The 18,789-nt window shown below is 43.6% G+C and overlaps 1 protein-coding gene across 2 annotated transcripts in view; it reads right to left on the reverse strand.

Moving 5' to 3' along the window:
• The window catches only part of LOC146064590 (glypican-5-like), a 215,790-nt gene that overhangs the window by 38,634 nt on the left and 158,367 nt on the right, over positions 1-18,789 (reverse strand). For both annotated transcript variants that reach the window (XM_083178278.1, XM_083178277.1), the window contains one exon: positions 16,653-16,797. In XM_083178278.1, the coding sequence (XP_083034404.1) occupies positions 16,653-16,797 (145 nt within the window). The remainder of the gene's footprint in view (positions 1-16,652; positions 16,798-18,789) is intronic.

Genomic DNA, 18,789 nt, shown 5'->3' on the forward strand with positions numbered 1-18,789 from the left:
ATGCGTTCTAAGATTATTGATTTCATACCAGACCCACCAAGAGGTGGGAATAGGGGTAAAATGTTCCTTAAAATTGAGTCAAGGTGGATATTTACCCTTGACACAATAGCTCATAGGGGACTAAATGAACAGTTAGGTTTGCAGTGCTTTTTATGATTACAGCTATATTGCTTATAAATATCTGCATTAATATTAATATGTTTGTAGATAATCTGTTATAGCGTCCTCATTCCTTATTGTGACTTATGTCTTTTTTCTTTTAGTGTTGTTTATCTTTGCTGTGGTAACTGAACTCCCGCGGTCACTTCCTGTGTTCCAGGGTTGTAGTGTAGGCTGGTTAATGCAGGATGTCAGATGTTGCGCACATCAGATGTTGTGCACATCACGTTTGCGCGTCAGTGATGACGTGTCCTGGATGTCAGCACGAGGCGCCGAGTGTACCCCCTACATGCCGAACGGGCGCACAGCTGAGGGACGAATGAGTATGTTGCCAGCAATTAGTTGTTGGGATGGGGGATTTCTGATGGGTATTTATGATGCACTTTGTATCATATTTGTTACACCCTGAAGACGATCTGGGTATCGGAACACGTGTCGGTGTTATGATGCAATAAAGCATTTTAAATTGCATACTAAATCCCTTGAGTGCCGCTTGCCTTATCTACAGTCTACACTATATATATATATATATATATGTGTGTAGTAATACTGGTGATGCAGTTGTGAGTTGACATAGTGCCAAATTATATATATATATATATATATATATATATATATCTCCAATTCATATATATATATATATATATATATATATATATATATATATATATATATATATACACAGTATACTGAGCATCCGTTCAAGGATAGAATGGCCTCTCATCGCTCTTCCATTAAAAATGCATTGTTGACCGGTGCCAGTGAGCAGCCGGTAGCCCGGCACTTTGCCTTTGCTAAACATAAATTGTCTTCTATCAAGTACAGGATGATAGACCATGTCGCACCATATTTGAGGGGTGGGAATCGTGGCCTGTCTCTGTTACACTGTGATGCCCGTGAGATAGCCCATTTAGACATGTTGTCACCACACGGATTAAATGAGCAGTCAGGAATGGCGGTACTTCTCTCTTAATCTACTGTATAATATGTTTAAAACAGATTATAAAATGTTTTTTGACCTTCATTTCTATTGATTTATTGGTCGCTTCCTTTATAGTTTGCTGCTTTCTCTCTTTTATTGTTCAAATGTGTATTATTGTAGTTTTTATGTTTCCATTATGGTGTACTGTATTGTTGTTTTTTTCTGTTGCTATGGTGATGTGTGTATGCGCTGACAGCTCTTTCGACTGGCGTGCTTTTGCCGCTGTTGGATGACATCATGTCTTGGCGCCACCAGTGTGGATGGATGATTTCCGCCCGTTGCTGGTGTTGGAGTCACCTGGTGTTATTTAAGGTAAGCATTTGTACTGTATCTTTTACCCTGATGCCAATATCGCCTTGATATTAAAACGTTGCTAATAACAAAAACTTCTACCTGATTACTGAAGCTTGTTTGGGGTGCTGCACATACCACCTGCTTATATATACATATACTGTATATATATATATATATATATATATAGACACACACACACATACTGTATATACACACACAGAAATGTCTGCACAGTGATAAGCATGGAAGGCGCGTTACATTCCCCAGCAGATCTGTGACTCACAGCCAGTTTTGATGCTTTTTTGTATCTACAATAAAAGACCCTGACTGAGAAATGTGTAAAGTCCTAACAAAGCCAACTTGTGGGCTGGAGAGCGTGACCTGACAACCATGTCAAATAGATCGTGGCTAATTCTTCATGAAGAAAGCAAGGGTCCTTGGCCAAAATGAGGGGCTCTGTAGCTACATAAAAGAACAATGAGAAGGAAACAAGGGGACCTTGTCTATGGATCATATAAATGAATGAACAAGAGCGCAATTCGGGGCACACAAAGGAATGATTCACAAATCCCTCCCAGTGTACACACATCCTTCACTGTGTTTGTGGACTGGACGCCCAGGCTCAGCAAACCAGCCAGCTTGCTTTACACATTTCCTCCTTTCTGTTCAAAGCCTTGGTGCAAACCTTAAAGCATTGTCAGCATTAGATCATGATATATTGTAATTCATCTCCCTGCCCCCCCCCCCCCCCCCCCCCCAGGCAAAGACTGAGAATCCAGATAGAACTAATGCTAGGCTACTGTATCTTCCTGTTCATTCCCGCAATGCTATTCATCTTCATTCTGATTTACAGTACATTCCTACACATGTGCCATCAAAGGATCTGAGACCAAAATAATGGATTTAGGGCCTTCATAAAAGTGGTTATCATTCACAGTGCTGCATATCCGCTATGCGTTGTGTGGTTTTAATGTCTAATATTGCTGAGTCATTTGCATGGACCCTGTCATCATAATGATATGAACGCAGATGCACCATAATGTACTCCATTGAACTGCACATGACCCAGCCAGGCATAAAGGTTTGTTAATTACTCTGTGCATTAATGTAATAGGGCCTACACACAGGACGAATCCAGGGTATTTTCTGAGCGATCTAACTAGATCGCTTACAAAATGCCCCTACATTGCTTCATGGGTAGGCAGGACCATCTCAACATCAGTGAGGGCCCCTGGGCAAAATAATTCACTGGGCCCTCACTAATGTTGAGAAAGCCCTGGCACCCTGGGGTTGCCGCTGCTGTGCTGCTGCTGGGGGCTGTCGGTGCTGTGCCGCTGCCGGGGGTACAGCAGTGCAGGGGAGGTGGGCATTGCTTTGTGTTTCCTTCCCGGTGTCTATGAGTGGTCGGTGCTTAGTGACTTTACCAGGTCTCTATGCATGGACAGCCTGGTGACCCGTCTGCTGCCCTTGCTGGTCTCTGAGATGGAGAGGGTCAGCATGCGGATGCTCCCCTGCAGGTACATTATAAGGCTGTTACTGTCCCATCCTGAGGGTATCCAGACCTTGTAACGCTATGCTATGTGCCGGCGGGGTGGGAAGCGGTGTTGAATTTGAAAAGACTGCCAGACACTTATTGACAAATCAGCGTCCGGGCAGTCTTTTCAAATTCATGAGCGCTTCCCGCCCTGCCGGCAAATAGTGCTACAAGCTGTCATCCGCCGGCGGCCGCTACCCGGATCATCTCCGCTGCCCGGATCAAACCCCCGCAGCTCGTATAATCCCCGCTGGCCGCTGCCATGCTGTGTGCCACCCGCCGCCATGCCGTCTTTCCCATTGGGTTGGGCCCCTAAAATCCTTGGGCCCCTGGGCAACTGCCCATTGTGCCCAATGGGAAAGACGGCACTGTGGGTAGGGGCCATAGCGATACGTGGCCCAGCACGTTGCTATCGCCTGATGATTACTATCCAGCACGCTGGATAAATCTAGCTAATCGCCGGTCAGGGCCAGTATTCTCACCGGAAGTCACTGGCCCTGACAGATTGTTCGGCACACAGCACTGACACATCACTGATCTTGCTGAGCGAACGACATCCCCATGTGCAGGCACCTTACGTTTGGGAAAACTCTTTGAATCATTGTGGCGTTGGTGGATGTAGATTCATGCAGTAATGAGACAAATTTATTTACTGACTCAGATGCAGTGTTCATTCAGTTTTTTAATTCAGTTTTCCTCTAACTCACTAAAATTTGACGAAATTAAATGTCACGTTTTAGACAAATTTTTTAATGACGTCTTAGTCAAGTTTAAGTCAGTTGATCTTGACAAACACTTTCGTCTAGTCTTAGTCATTGATTTAATCATAGCTTTGCAGTTTAATGTTACTGTAATGGATTTTGATGAAGATCATTTCTCTATCATCTATCCAGTGGTGTAACTATAGTCTATGGGACCCCCCGCCGATAATTTGGCAGCTCCCCCCCCCGGCCGCACATGCACCCCCGCCGGCCCGCCTATGCTGGGATGTAGAGTTCATCAACAGCTGGAGGGCCGCCTATTGCCCACCCCTGTTCTAGAAGGTGCTAAATAAATAATAAATAGATACTGATTGGTTGGCAATAGCAACATCACAATCATGATGCGTATGCATGTGTCACTTGTTCGCAGCAAGCTGAGGTTGGACACCTCTATAAAAATCTGTATCGGAATGAACAGACAGTACTTTTGTTCAGCTTTAGCTCTATAAATCTAATTAACGCCTAGAAGTGCAGCCTACCAAATGGATGAGAGAAAACCATCTGGCTATCCAGCGGAATCTGCTGGGGATAATAGCGTTCTACCTGCAAGCTCTGATCTGTCACATATATTACAATGCTTATGCCTAAACTGCGATATTGCCAATATTTCGTAAATAATGGTTGGCTGATTTCACTTAGTTGGCTATTCCGTGCTGTTCATTAATCAATACAGATGACTGTAGAGAGGTTGATTATGCTTAGAACAGAGATAAGTTAAAAGGGGGTTGGGGTATATTTATTAAGTCAGTGATGATTAATGATACTGCTAATTAATTTGAAATAAGAAATGTTCCCAGAGATGATAGGGAAAAAATGGGCAAATCAATCCCGCACCGGTATGAGGAGAGTGGAGGAGAGATCCATGTGGCTAGTGAAGTAGTACCTCCTATCCGCTAGGAAAAGAGTGAGCAACAACAGAATTTGTCTTGGACCACATTATTTTTACCGCTGTATCTGACAAAAACACAGAATTCAGTGATTAGGTCTGAGCTCATCTTAAATGTTGTCAGGACATTTGATTCTACATCAGGGATGTGATGTAATGAGAGCCAAGTTAGGACCAAATGTGAAATGACAATGCTTGACTGTAAAATTTCTGATGTTTGCGTGAAAATCTGACATTCTACAAAGCCGAGCAATGTAATTAGCGCCCGAGTTTACTAAAAGTCTGAAGTTTTCAGCTCCATAAATTCGGCCATATGTAATACCCCTCCCTATGTATATATATAGTATTGTATAACCCTGCTATGTATGTGCTGTTATGTACTAATGCCACTGGACTGTAGATGCACCATATACTGTGCATATATGGAGGGACATCCCTTAAGACTTTCTGATGGAACATGCCCAGTGGTGTGAACATGGAGGGACTATACTATTTTATTTGCGGTTGGGGGAGAGAAAAAAAACTGTGACTGAGGATGCCCCTGAGAGTGTTCAATAAAGTTGGGGAGTGCGTGTGCTGCAGAAAAAAACAGTTGACCAGTACAGAGGGAGAGAGAGATTTTTCTAGAAGGAGGAAGTGTACAGCTGGGGGAGAGCTTTAGACCCTGGGTACCTGTGTGAGTGGTGGTGAGTGGAAAGCCGCCCCCAAAAAGGCAGGCTTATATATTTTGTGACCAGCCCATCTGTCAGCAAACCCTTTCCCTGCATGCTCCCAACCGCGCATTGTATGACTAAACAGCAGCCCAGGCATATATATAGAGAGAGGGGGAGACAGACTATTAAAACAGAAGTAACCACATCCCAGTCTCCCTACAGTGTATTGAGGGGACATCCCTGCATGTGAGGGTGCAGAGTTAGTGTCACCACTGCCAGCTGATTCCTAGACAGAGTGTATACCACAGATGGTGGTAAAGGATATTATACTCCTTGCTTTTTAACTATCACATACCCGGATCAGGAGAGTTAAACCCGGTGCAGGAGCCAGGGGACACCTCGCTGACCATCCTTTAGCAAGTGAGCATCTATTTGTGCAGACAGTGTATGGTATATGTTAAAGTTCCCACTACAAGCAGCTAAACCCGGCGACGCAGCCTGGGGAAGCTAGTGCAGGAACAGTACCGCTATAAAGACACTAGTGCCGGAGAATTTGTGCGTAGAGCATATTATTATCATTGGCATCAGGAGTAAGGAGATAGAGGCCGTAGTCACGGTAACAGAGATACAAGACCAGCTGAATAGGAAGAAACTAAGTTAGTCCGGTAACGATTTTGGATTATGACACCGAGCTAAACCCGGTTCTACCAGAGCCAGGGGACGCTGCGTCTAGACTGCATCCAAATAGGAACTATCCTGAATAAACTTGGGTTATTGCTACAACGGCACTATATAGATGTTATTTTGATCCGGTATAACACTGCCAGGGATAATTCTAACATACCATTGGTGCATCCCTACCATTGTTGCATCCCCAGTATATACCTCTCCAAGGAAACTATTCCTGCTTACCAGAAGCGAGAACCTGAATGGATTGTACGGATTGGCAGGCAGACTTTATAACCTTAAATGCCGAAGGGATCATCTATAAGGATCAGGGGGGAGCATATTTATTGAAAGTACCAGTGATTAGATTATTGCGCAATAATAGTTAAGTATTATAGAGGTTATTAGCATTCATACATTGTAAAGGTATAGTGTCTTCTACCTTAATGGGGAACCACAAATACGGTATATGACTATAAGTGTTATTGTAGAAGGATGAAACCTTGTCCCAGAGCCAGTAACTTGTAATGTTGTGAAGGGAGGGTGTGAGAAATACCTATATATTAATATATATATATATATATCTGTTACAAAGACGTACCAGTTGGTGTATTATACCCCAGTATTTGTAATTTAGTAGGTGGTGTTAATAAATTGTTCAAGTGCTCAACAACCGGTGGCATTATTATGGGTGATTCCCCAAGCTCACCCAGATAGCTTGCGACTACTATCAAGATATCGGAAATTGCTATTCCGCAAAACCGACACAGCTTGGGGTGGAGGCACTACATAACCATATAACTGCGCTATAGAAGAAAACGGCGTTACATATGGAGGCACTGCTGAGATTAAATCAGAACACTATGGAGAGTTTAAATAAACAAGATATACAGGAGTGGATTCAGGAATATGGCGTGGATATGGACTGCAGTTTTGGGATTGAAGGAACATTTGACAACTTGTCCGATGATGAAATTATGACGGAAGTAGACAAATTATACGGCATAAATAGCCCCAAGTTAATTGATAAGAGGACCCGAGCTGGGGGAGAAGAAGTGTGGGCTGTGTTGATCACCAACCGGAGTAAACTGGATTCTAACTTAATTCCCGCTCAGATTATCATCTCCCTGTCACCCACTCGAAGATGGAAACTGATCTGGCCAGAAATTTCCCCCGAGGATCAGATAGACAACCCCATAGAACCTCAACGAACAAATGCTGGTGATGGGATAACGGACCATGGCCCGATCCCCATCAATGATTCTGGAAACAATACTAATCGGGAGTCAGTATCAATGGATAACGTAATGGATCGGGTGGTCAGCCAATTCGAAAGGTGGCATTATGAGGGAGGTTATCGAAGATTGCGCATTTTTTCTGGTATAATTCCTGTACCATCAGGAGAAGAGGGTTATGAGGCCTGGAGAGAAGCGGCCTCACAGCACTCTGAAGAATGGAGATGTCCCGAGCATGTGAAGAAGCAACGCATCGTTGAAAGTCTTCGAGGGCCGGCAATGGGTATCATTCAAGCTACAAGGAGAAGCAATAGTACTGCCACTCTAAAAGACTATTTTGATGCATTAGACTACTCCTTTGGGACTTTAGAAGACGTTGGAGACATATTGTCCCGATTAAACCATACATATCAGGAACCAAGCGAAACGTTAACCACCTATATTTATCGCATTGACAAAATTCTTTACAAGTTGTTGGAAAAAGGAGGAATTCTAGGAACAGAGATAGATGGTAAAAGAATGAAGTATGTGCTGAGGGGAGCATTGACCACTAATCCAGTGGCACAGCGACTACGGTGCAGTATGTCCAAACTGCCAGCTCCTACTCTTAGTGAACTGATCAAAGAAGTGAAGCTAGAAGAAGTCCAAATTGAGAATCGGGACAAAAGTTTAAAAAGAGTAAAAGTTATTCTACCCTCCCCTGAAGTACCACTTACTACTGATAAATTCTACAAGTTAATGGAGGAACAAAGTAAGAAATTGGATCAGCTTATCGCCATACAGTCTCCTAACTCCCAAGGAATGTCAAGAGTACCACCTATGACTCGGGGAAGAGGGTATAGTCGAAGATCGGATGATAGAGGGAACTATACCTGTTATAGTTGTGGCCAACTGGGCCATCGAAGTTTCGAATGCCCTCAACGTGGAGGATACAGCCGGCGAGTGAATCATCCTGACTCAAGGGAATCTTCGCTGACGGGAAACTCCCAAGGGACGCCGATGAACCCCGCATCGACTCCCAACTCATCGATGTAAATTCAATGGGGAGCACTCAGTGGTCTGGTTTGGTGCCCCATGGCATTGTTGGAGACGCCCCAATGGTTCCAGCGCTGATAAATGGCCAGTATTGCAATGTACTGTTGGACAGTGGGTCACAAGTTTCAATAATGTTTGAGAGCTGGTACCAGCAACATCTGGCGAATGTACCTTTGAACCCCATTGACGGACTGGTGATATGGGGATTGAGTCATCAGAAGTACCCCTATTTGGGATATGTGACTACTCACCTTCAGTTCATAGGCGATACTGCTGATTCCCCTACCCCGTTGCCATTCTTAGCCCTAATATGTCCTGACCCTCCTTCGGGACAAGAAGTCGTCTCTGTAATCGTGGGGACTAACTCCAATCTATTTAAAACATTGTCGAAGTGGTGCAAACACCAGGATCATCTAACCTCCTCCCATTACCCTGATAAGGAGGTTAAGTCGCTAAATACCGTTGCCTCTCTGACAAATATGGACAACGAGAGAAACAATGAGAGGGACCCTTCTTCCTTCAAAACCAGGATACTTGACTGTTTTAAAGGCAGCGATATCTCCAATGATGATCGAGAGCAACTAATTACGGAAATGACTGAAATTGAATCTGTATATTCGTTAAGTGATTGGGATTTAGGGACTGCCATTGGAGTGGAACATCGAATTCGAATGACTGATGACACTCCCTTCAGAGAGAGGTCAAGAAGATTGGCTCCTGCTGATTTCGACGATGTGCGCCTTCACTTAAAATTCCTATTGGAGAACCAAGTTATCGCTGAATCTCAAAGTCCTTATGCGTCTCCCATCGTAGTTGCACGTAAAAAGAACGGAGAAATACGATTGTGTATAGATTATAGAACCCTTAATAATCGAACGCTGGATGACCAGTATACTGTACCTAAAGTGGAAGAAGCACTGGATTGTCTTCAGGGGAGCAAATGGTTCTCCGTACTGGATCTAAGATCAGGATATTATCAGATACCAATGCATCCAGATGATTGTGCAAAGACTGCCTTTATTTGCCCTATTGGGTTCTTTGAGTTTCTAAAAATGCCACAGGGTATAAAAGGAGCCCCGGCCACTTTTCAGAGAACCATGGAAAAAGTAATAGGGGATATGTGCTATCGTGAAGTACTCGTATACCTTGACGATGTCATTGTCTTCGGAAAGACATTAGAAGAACACAACTGTCGGTTAATGAAAGTGCTGAAAAGGTTACACCAAAAGGGATTGAAGTTGTCCATTGATAAATGTCGGCTATGTCAGACCACCGTAAAATACTTGGGCCATGTGGTCAGCAGGGATGGAGTATCTACCGACCCAGACAAGATAACAGCGGTGAAAGAGTGGCCTAAACCCCAGAAATTGAAAGAGTTACGGTCCTTTTTGGGATTCAGTGGCTACTACAGACGCTTTGTACCGCAATATTCCCAAATCGCGAGACCCCTCACTGAACTCACCAAAGGGTATCCCCCGGTGGGGACTCCTCGACCTACTATTGGACAATATTATAAGCCACAAGAAGAATTTGGGCCACGGTGGACGGAGGAGTGTGACAACGCTTTTCAAACACTCAAGCATCTATTGACTCACACACCTGTGTTAGCCTATGCCGACCCTGAGTTACCATATGAAGTCCATATTGATGCCTCCATGGATGGTATAGGAGGGGTTCTTTACCAATGGCAAGAGAAGGTTCTACGCCCTATTGCCTATATTAGTCGAAGCCTGTCCAACAGTGAAAAGAACTATGCAGTCCATAAATTGGAATTTCTGGCTCTCAAGTGGGCGGTGGTGGATAAATTCCATGATTATTTATACGGAGTTAGTTTCATCGTTCATACGGATAACAATCCCCTAACTTACATCCATTCTACGGCCAAACTGGACGCTACCGGGCACCGATGGTTGGCGGCTCTTTCCAACTATAACTTTACCTTAAAATATAAGCCAGGAATAAATAATACTGATGCTGATGCTTTGTCTCGAATACCTCGTTCCAGCCATAGGAGTGACAATGATGACTGGATAGAGGTACCAGCCCCTGACCTACAAGGGTTATGTCATCAAGTGGCTGTCCTGCAGTCTCAAATGCCTGAAAGGGTTAGTGCATTGGGAGCTTCTGGAACATCATTACCGTTGATGTATTGTTGGATTACAAATAATGAAATGAGGAATTTGCCCAAGTGGTCCAAGGAACAATTGCGTAAATACCAAAACGATGACCTGGAGATACGCGCTATGCTGCAGAACATTCAACATCCTTCCAAAGCTAAAATATCCGATCCAGTGACATTAAGGTTTAGAGTATTGTGTCGTCAGCGAAAGAATTTGGTGGTAAAACAAGGGCTGTTGTATAGAAGAACTAAACCTCCCAATGGTACCCCCAGAGAACAGTTAGTATTACCTGCTGAGTTAAGGCCTGTGGTGTTGAGTGCTCTCCATGATCAACATGGCCACCTAGGATACGACAAAACTCAACACTTGATAACTAAACGAGTGTATTGGCCCATGATGAATAGAGACATCGAGGAGTATTGTCGTAAGTGCAGAAACTGCATTCTAAGGAAGACGTTACCACAGCATGCGGCCAATTTAGTCAGTCTCCAAAGTTCTGGGCCTATGGAATTAGTCTGTATAGATTTTCTTTCCTTCGAGAGTCCAAATGGAAAAGATACTAACATTCTGGTAGTAACCGACCATTTTACCAGATATGCACAAGCATTCGTAACGTCCGATCAGAAGTCAATCACAGTGGCAAAGACCCTTTGGGAGAAATTCTTTGTACATTATGGCTTACCCGCTCGCATTCACTCCGATAGGGGACCAGATTTCGAAAGTCATCTCATCAAAGAACTATGTGAACTGTGTGGAATAAAAAAATCCCGCACCACTCCTTATCATCCTCAAGGAGACCCTCAGCCAGAGCGGTTCAACCGCACTTTACTAAATATGTTAGGAACCTTAGATCCCAAACAGAAAATACAATGGAACAAATACATTTGTCATCTAGTACATGCATACAACTGTACCCGAAACGAAGCGACAGGGTTCTCCCCCTATTTACTTATGTTTGGCCGAGAGGCAAGACTCCCTGTTGATATTAGCTTGGGCACATCGCCTACTACTGTAAAGGCTCCTTCTCATTCCAAGTACGTTGCTAAATTGAGAAAAGAACTTAACCATGCTTACTCGTTAGCTCAAGACTCGGCCAGAAAGCAAAATGACAAGAACCAAGCGCTGTATAACCGAAAAGTAAAAGAACACATATTACTACCAGGAGATCGAGTGCTTCTCAAGAGGCTGGGTTGTCCTCGCAGGCAGAAACTTGCTAATAGATGGAAAGACATTCCCTATCTAGTGGTAAAGAAATTGCCTGATATACCTGTGTACCAGATTGTCCCTGAAAATGATGTAGGACCTATCCTTACCTATCATCGACAACATCTATTACCCATTACTCAGGACATTGTGTTTCCATCCAGGGATAATAAGGGGAATAACGATGGGGACCCAGATATAGTAGCAACTAAACCGAAAATTACCTCTTCTGTTGGTACTATCCTTGAAGAAAGCAGAGAGGAAGAGAGCGAACCGGCGATGGGGTATTTCTACAGAGAGGAAGGTATAGAACCAACGGTCCAGTGGGAGTGGGACGTTAACCCAGCCACCAATACCGAAACACTCTTGGGAATACCCGGTGATCCAGAAATCATTGGTCAAACTGTGTTCCCGGAAAATTGTTGGGGAAGTGAAAACTCTTATAATGAGTATCCCAGTGAACCTCCGTTACCCCCTAGAGAGCGTAGACCGCCCAGAATATTAACGTATGATCAATTAGGGTGTCCTACTTTGATAGATAGAGTGATACACCCGAGCATTGTGTACTCATGGCCCTATTTTGGGAGCTTTGTTGCAAACTGTTGTTCTATAAATGCGGGAGAAGGATCTCATGTGTTATAATTCATAAGATGAATACCCTGAAATGGAGATCAGGTGGCCATGTGAATTTAACATGGCCCACTTGATCGCCAGGGGGAGATATGTAATACCCCTCCCTATGTATATATATAGTATTGTATAACCCTGCTATGTATGTGCTGTTATGTACTAATGCCACTGGACTGTAGATGCACCATATACTGTGCATATATGGAGGGACATCCCTTAAGACTTTCTGATGGAACATGCCCAGTGGTGTGAACATGGAGGGACTATACTATTTTATTTGCGGTTGGGGGAGAGAAAAAAAACTGTGACTGAGGATGCCCCTGAGAGTGTTCAATAAAGTTGGGGAGTGCGTGTGCTGCAGAAAAAAACAGTTGACCAGTACAGAGGGAGAGAGAGATTTTTCTAGAAGGAGGAAGTGTACAGCTGGGGGAGAGCTTTAGTACCTGTGTGAGTGGTGGTGAGTGGAAAGCCGCCCCCAAAAAGGCAGGCTTATATATTTTGTGACCAGCCCATCTGTCAGCAAACCCTTTCCCTGCATGCTCCCAACCGCGCATTGTATGACTAAACAGCAGCCCAGGCATATATATAGAGAGAGGGGGAGACAGACTATTAAAACAGAAGTAACCACATCCCAGTCTCCCTACAGTGTATTGAGGGGACATCCCTGCATGTGAGGGTGCAGAGTTAGTGTCACCACTGCCAGCTGATTCCTAGACAGAGTGTATACCACAGATGGTGGTAAAGGATATTATACTCCTTGCTTTTTAACTATCACATACCCGGATCAGGAGAGTTAAACCCGGTGCAGGAGCCAGGGGACACCTCGCTGACCATCCTTTAGCAAGTGAGCATCTATTTGTGCAGACAGTGTATGGTATATGTTAAAGTTCCCACTACAAGCAGCTAAACCCGGCGACGCAGCCTGGGGAAGCTAGTGCAGGAACAGTACCGCTATAAAGACACTAGTGCCGGAGAATTTGTGCGTAGAGCATATTATTATCATTGGCATCAGGAGTAAGGAGATAGAGGCCGTAGTCACGGTAACAGAGATACAAGACCAGCTGAATAGGAAGAAACTAAGTTAGTCCGGTAACGATTTTGGATTATGACACCGAGCTAAACCCGGTTCTACCAGAGCCAGGGGACGCTGCGTCTAGACTGCATCCAAATAGGAACTATCCTGAATAAACTTGGGTTATTGCTACAACGGCACTATATAGATGTTATTTTGATCCGGTATAACACTGCCAGGGATAATTCTAACATACCATTGGTGCATCCCTACCATTGTTGCATCCCCAGTATATACCTCTCCAAGGAAACTATTCCTGCTTACCAGAAGCGAGAACCTGAATGGATTGTACGGATTGGCAGGCAGACTTTATAACCTTAAATGCCGAAGGGATCATCTATAAGGATCAGGGGGGAGCATATTTATTGAAAGTACCAGTGATTAGATTATTGCGCAATAATAGTTAAGTATTATAGAGGTTATTAGCATTCATACATTGTAAAGGTATAGTGTCTTCTACCTTAATGGGGAACCACAAATACGGTATATGACTATAAGTGTTATTGTAGAAGGATGAAACCTTGTCCCAGAGCCAGTAACTTGTAATGTTGTGAAGGGAGGGTGTGAGAAATACCTATATATTAATATATATATATATATATCTGTTACAAAGACGTACCAGTTGGTGTATTATACCCCAGTATTTGTAATTTAGTAGGTGGTGTTAATAAATTGTTCAAGTGCTCAACAACCGGTGGCATTATTATGGGTGATTCCCCAAGCTCACCCAGATAGCTTGCGACTACTATCAAGATATCGGAAATTGCTATTCCGCAAAACCGACACAGCTTGGGGTGGAGGCACTACATAACCATATAACTGCGCTATAGAAGAAAACGGCGTTACACATATTTAGAGCTGGTTTGTTTGGTTGAGTTTTAATCAGCAATGTTTTAATGAAGTTACAAGTACAAAATGAGAGAACATTTGTAGAAAATAAACATTTAAAAAAATTATTTCTAACCTTAAAAATGCTAAATATACTTTGATCTGTCATGTGCTGTACATGCAATTTTTTTCCAGTTAAATGCATATTATGCCTATGCTATCTAGATGGACAAGCAGCAGCTGTTGATTAAAATGATATACAGCATGCCTACTCTATGAAACTTTGACTACAACAGTGGTCAGGGAACCGGGGTAAATTACCACAAATGGGGTAAAAATGTAATTCCTAATAATATACAGTAATGGACAGTCACGCTGCCGAGACACAGCTGGACATGCATATGAACATCTTTTTGTACAATGTTGCCTATTATGGCTTACTACTGCCACAAAGTTTTCTGCTCATCCCTGGATTGCTGGGTGCCGCACTCTGGCACACGTTGGTTCCCCTATGCAGGCAGGGACGGGCTAACCTATATGGATGCAGACTGTATGTTGCCCCGCCCCCAGTAGTGCATCACTCACATTGTGACAGGCACTGGCAGCTCAGCGGCTCCTATCAGAGGCCTGCAGCTTGGAGCGGAGGACACCTGTAGGATAATGGGCGGTCTTCCTGCTCCTGCAGTCATCAGTAGCCGCCCAGCAAGCCCCAGAGAGGCACATCATGTACAGTGAGTAGTTTCCTGAGGCTTGTGGCCTCCTTGTTACCTTTTATTGCTGCTCTCTTCCTTACCTCCAACAGCTCCAAACTCCCCTCCACACACAGCTCTGACCCCTCACGGCTCCAATCCCTTCTATCCGCGGCCCCCCTTCTTCCATCAATGAAAGGTTCCCCTTACAGCTGCAGCCCCCTGCCCTGTCCCCCCCTCAGCACCATAAAAAACCCTTCTCCTCAATCAGGTTCCCCTCTCAGCTCCATTATATGACTTCCTTCAAATCAAGGTGGTAACGTCAGCGTATCTAAATGTATTTTCAGGTAAAAGTTTAAAAAAAAAAGGTTCCCTGACCCCTGGACTACAAGTTCTGCTACAGTGTTTCTCAGCCAAACAGTGTAACATTGGGGTTTATTCTAGTTCATTCTTTCTGACAAAATCCTTCTTAGATGGACAAAACCATGTGCACTGCAGGGGGGCAGATGTAACATGTGCAGAGAGAATTAGATTTGGGTGAGTTATTTTGTTTCTGTGCAGGGAAAATACTGACTGCATGATTTTACACTTCAATATAGATCTCACTTTGAAGAAAAACCCCACCCAAATCTAATTCTCTCTGCACAAGTTACATCTGCCCCACCCGCAGTGCACATGGTTTTGTCCATCTAAGAAGGATTTTGTCAGAAAGAATGGACTAGAATAACCCCCATTATTTGATAAGCAGATACAGTTGCAATTACACACAATATATAGACAATGTACATATCACTGTATGCGGCTGCAAGTGCATAACAAACAGTAAACCATCTATAACTGCTGTGGACACATTACATACCCCAAAGTGTGTTTAATGACCTCCCTCACTTGAATAGCACATTATTATGAGGTTAATAATAATTTGGGAAATACTGACGTCCTTTAATGAGTCTTCCGAATATGAACAGCTCCGAAAAAACAATTCTATCGGTCATTAAGAGGCAATGATTTAAATACAGTTCTCCCTGCATTACACTGCCTGCTGACAAACATGGTTTTGCTCCAGAGGACCCAGAATGTAAGACTGTCGTGGAGTCTAATCTGCTCTAAAACTGTAATACGGCCTACACACACGCCGATATTAAGGCATTTTCTAAGCGATTTTGCTTAGTTTGGCAAAGTCGCTTAGAAAATGCCCTCACATCGGTGTGTGTGGGGGCTATATCGGCAGCAATGCGCGTCCCCGCGCGTCTTTGTCGCTGGCTGAGATTGATGAACAGTGTCCATCAATATCGGCATCGGCGGGTTCTCCCACCGGAGAACACTGGCGCTATCTGCTCGCTTAGCAGACAGAGCTGACAGCTCGCTCTGTGTGTGGGCTGTCAGCTCTGTGTGCTGAGCAGAATGGCCCGACGTAGCACAGCTAGGTCGCCCTACACACATCGGCATGTGTGTAGGGCCCATTACTGGCAGTATTGGCACGTATACATTTCAGTTTACCTGTCTTTGGGGTAAGGAATGATAGTAGCATAAAAAGGAAGCATTAAATATAGAAAAACATATTTTTGTTTTAATTACACATTCATGATAGCACGTGTTAGCCGTTTCAAGTTGATGCAAAGGATAGGAAAAAGGGGAGGGGACTGCTTGTCTTTCATCATAGGGCAGATCAACATGTTGCCTTATTGCAACCTTAATGCTTGAGTATACATGATCCTTACCATCCTGGCACACATACAGTAGCTATAATCCCTATAACTCCAATGTCCTGATTTTCTTAGTGTTCTGAATGATTGACAAATGCACACAATATACTGATTGCACACAATATACTGATAGCCCTAATGTATAAATACATTACTTAACCTACTCCAACAAAACAATAGAAATATCACTATTATTTACCTATGTCTACGTTGTCACCGGACCCTTGGCAGCCATCCTCATCGTCACAGTCTCCGCTGGTCTCCTCGCCTTCTGCTCTGCCACCTCCTCCGCTGCCCTCTGTGATCCGCCAGCGCTCCGCTTTGATCCTTTTTTCACTGCCCATCTAAGAAGGTATGAACAGGAAACCTTTGTGTAAGCATTACAGCAATGGACGGGTCATTTATCAGACACCTGAATCAATTACAGACATCATCACATAGGTCATTCATTAACTGTGCTATGATGGTATCCGGTCCCTGGGTGAACAATGTCTAGGTTAACAGTCACTAGGTCGACCACTAATGGTGAACAGTGACTAGGTCAACACCTGAAAATGGTCGACATACCATAGGTTGGCAATGACAGAAGGTTGACATGGACATGTTCGACGCTCAAACGTTCAACACTAGTTTTTCACGTTTTTTTGTTGAGACCAACTTGGTTTATACTATCCAAGTGGGCATAGAGTGAGGCATCGTACCCAAGGCATGGCGAGCGTAGCGTACACTTATACGGTGTCCATGTTGACCCTTTTGAGTGTCGACCTTCTGTCAATGTCGACCTTAAGCTTGTGTTAACCTTCTGCCAATGCAAACCTATGGCATGTCGACCAATTTCGGGTGTCTACCCATAGTAGTCAACCTAGTGACTGTAGACCTAGACATTGTCGGCCCTCTATACCATAACCGCTGTGATTCATACTGAAAATATGAATAATCAGATGTACTGTATACAGTATGTATGTCTCTGTAACAGAAGCCACCATGAACGTATGGAAGGAGCGAGACAGATGACTCTACTTATAGACTGTACATTACAACTGGTTGTCACATGGACCAAACGCCACAACAGACCAGCTACTAGCACCTTACAAGTGGCTTCTGGGGATTTATTCACATAACAGTCACATTTTAGGGACAGATACGCTGGTGCTACAGAAAGGTCTTCTGCTGAATGATGCTGTCTAAGCAACAAATCACAGTGGTGTGGACGGCAAACAGCATATTGCTGCATTTACTTGATTGTCATTACTATTCTATAATCAGCAGCAGGTAGGTTCATAATTAATTGGTTCACATTACTGCCTCACAGTAATGAGGTCACGAGTTCAATTCCCAGTCATGGTCTATTGGTGTGGAGTTTGTGCGTTCTCCTTTTATTTGCAATGGTTCCTCTGGGTCTCAACATTACTCTAGCACTCACCAAAACATAATGGAAATTTAATTAGATTTAGCTAAAATGAACACTATGTGCATGTGTGTGCTCTTGTATGTTAGGGAATATATATATATATATATATATATATATATATATATATATATATATATATATATATATATACTGCAAATTCCACTGGGGGATGCAGTCAAAATCCCGACAGTCAAAATACAGACAACCATTGACCGATGGTCAAAATCCCGACAAGGTCAAAATACCGACATTTAAAATCCCGACAAGGTCAAAATACCGAAATATAGAATGTAGACAGGCGAAAAAGTCAACATGACTTTCGGTCGACATGGGTTTTTTCACTGTTTTTTGACCCGACAGGCGGTATTTCATGCCCTACCATCCACTCGGGCTTGGTGGGAGAATAAAATAGTGTGCTGAGCGCAGCGAGGCACCGAGCCCGAAGCATTGTGAGTGAAGCAAGCGATGCGAGGGGCTGCGGTTGACTTCCAACTGTGTCCATGTCGACTGTGTCAACATTCGGGTCAAAAAACGGTGAAAAACCCATGACGACCTCGCTGCCTGTTGACCGAAAGTCATGTTGACTTTTTCACCTGTCTTCATTCTATATGTCGGTATTTTGACCTTGTCGGGATTTTAAATGTCGGTATTTTGACCTTGTGGGGATTTTAAATATCTGTATTTTGACCATGTGGGGATTTTGACTGTCTGTCAATAGCTGTCGGTATTTTGACCGTCGGGATTTTGACCGTAGGGATTTCATACCGAATCCCCACTGGGTAGTGACTGATACAGATGGAAAATAGTCTCTGCACAGCTTTGTGTAAATTGTGGCTCTTTAATAAATGATAACCATTATAAAATCCGCTTCTTCATTTAAAAGAGGAGATATATTTTGAGAAATGCTATGTTTAGTTCCTGCTTT

Source organism: Crinia signifera, chromosome 3 (assembly GCF_055691185.1).
Source record: "Crinia signifera chromosome 3, ASM5569118v1, whole genome shotgun sequence".
NCBI lineage: Eukaryota > Metazoa > Chordata > Amphibia > Anura > Myobatrachidae > Crinia > Crinia signifera.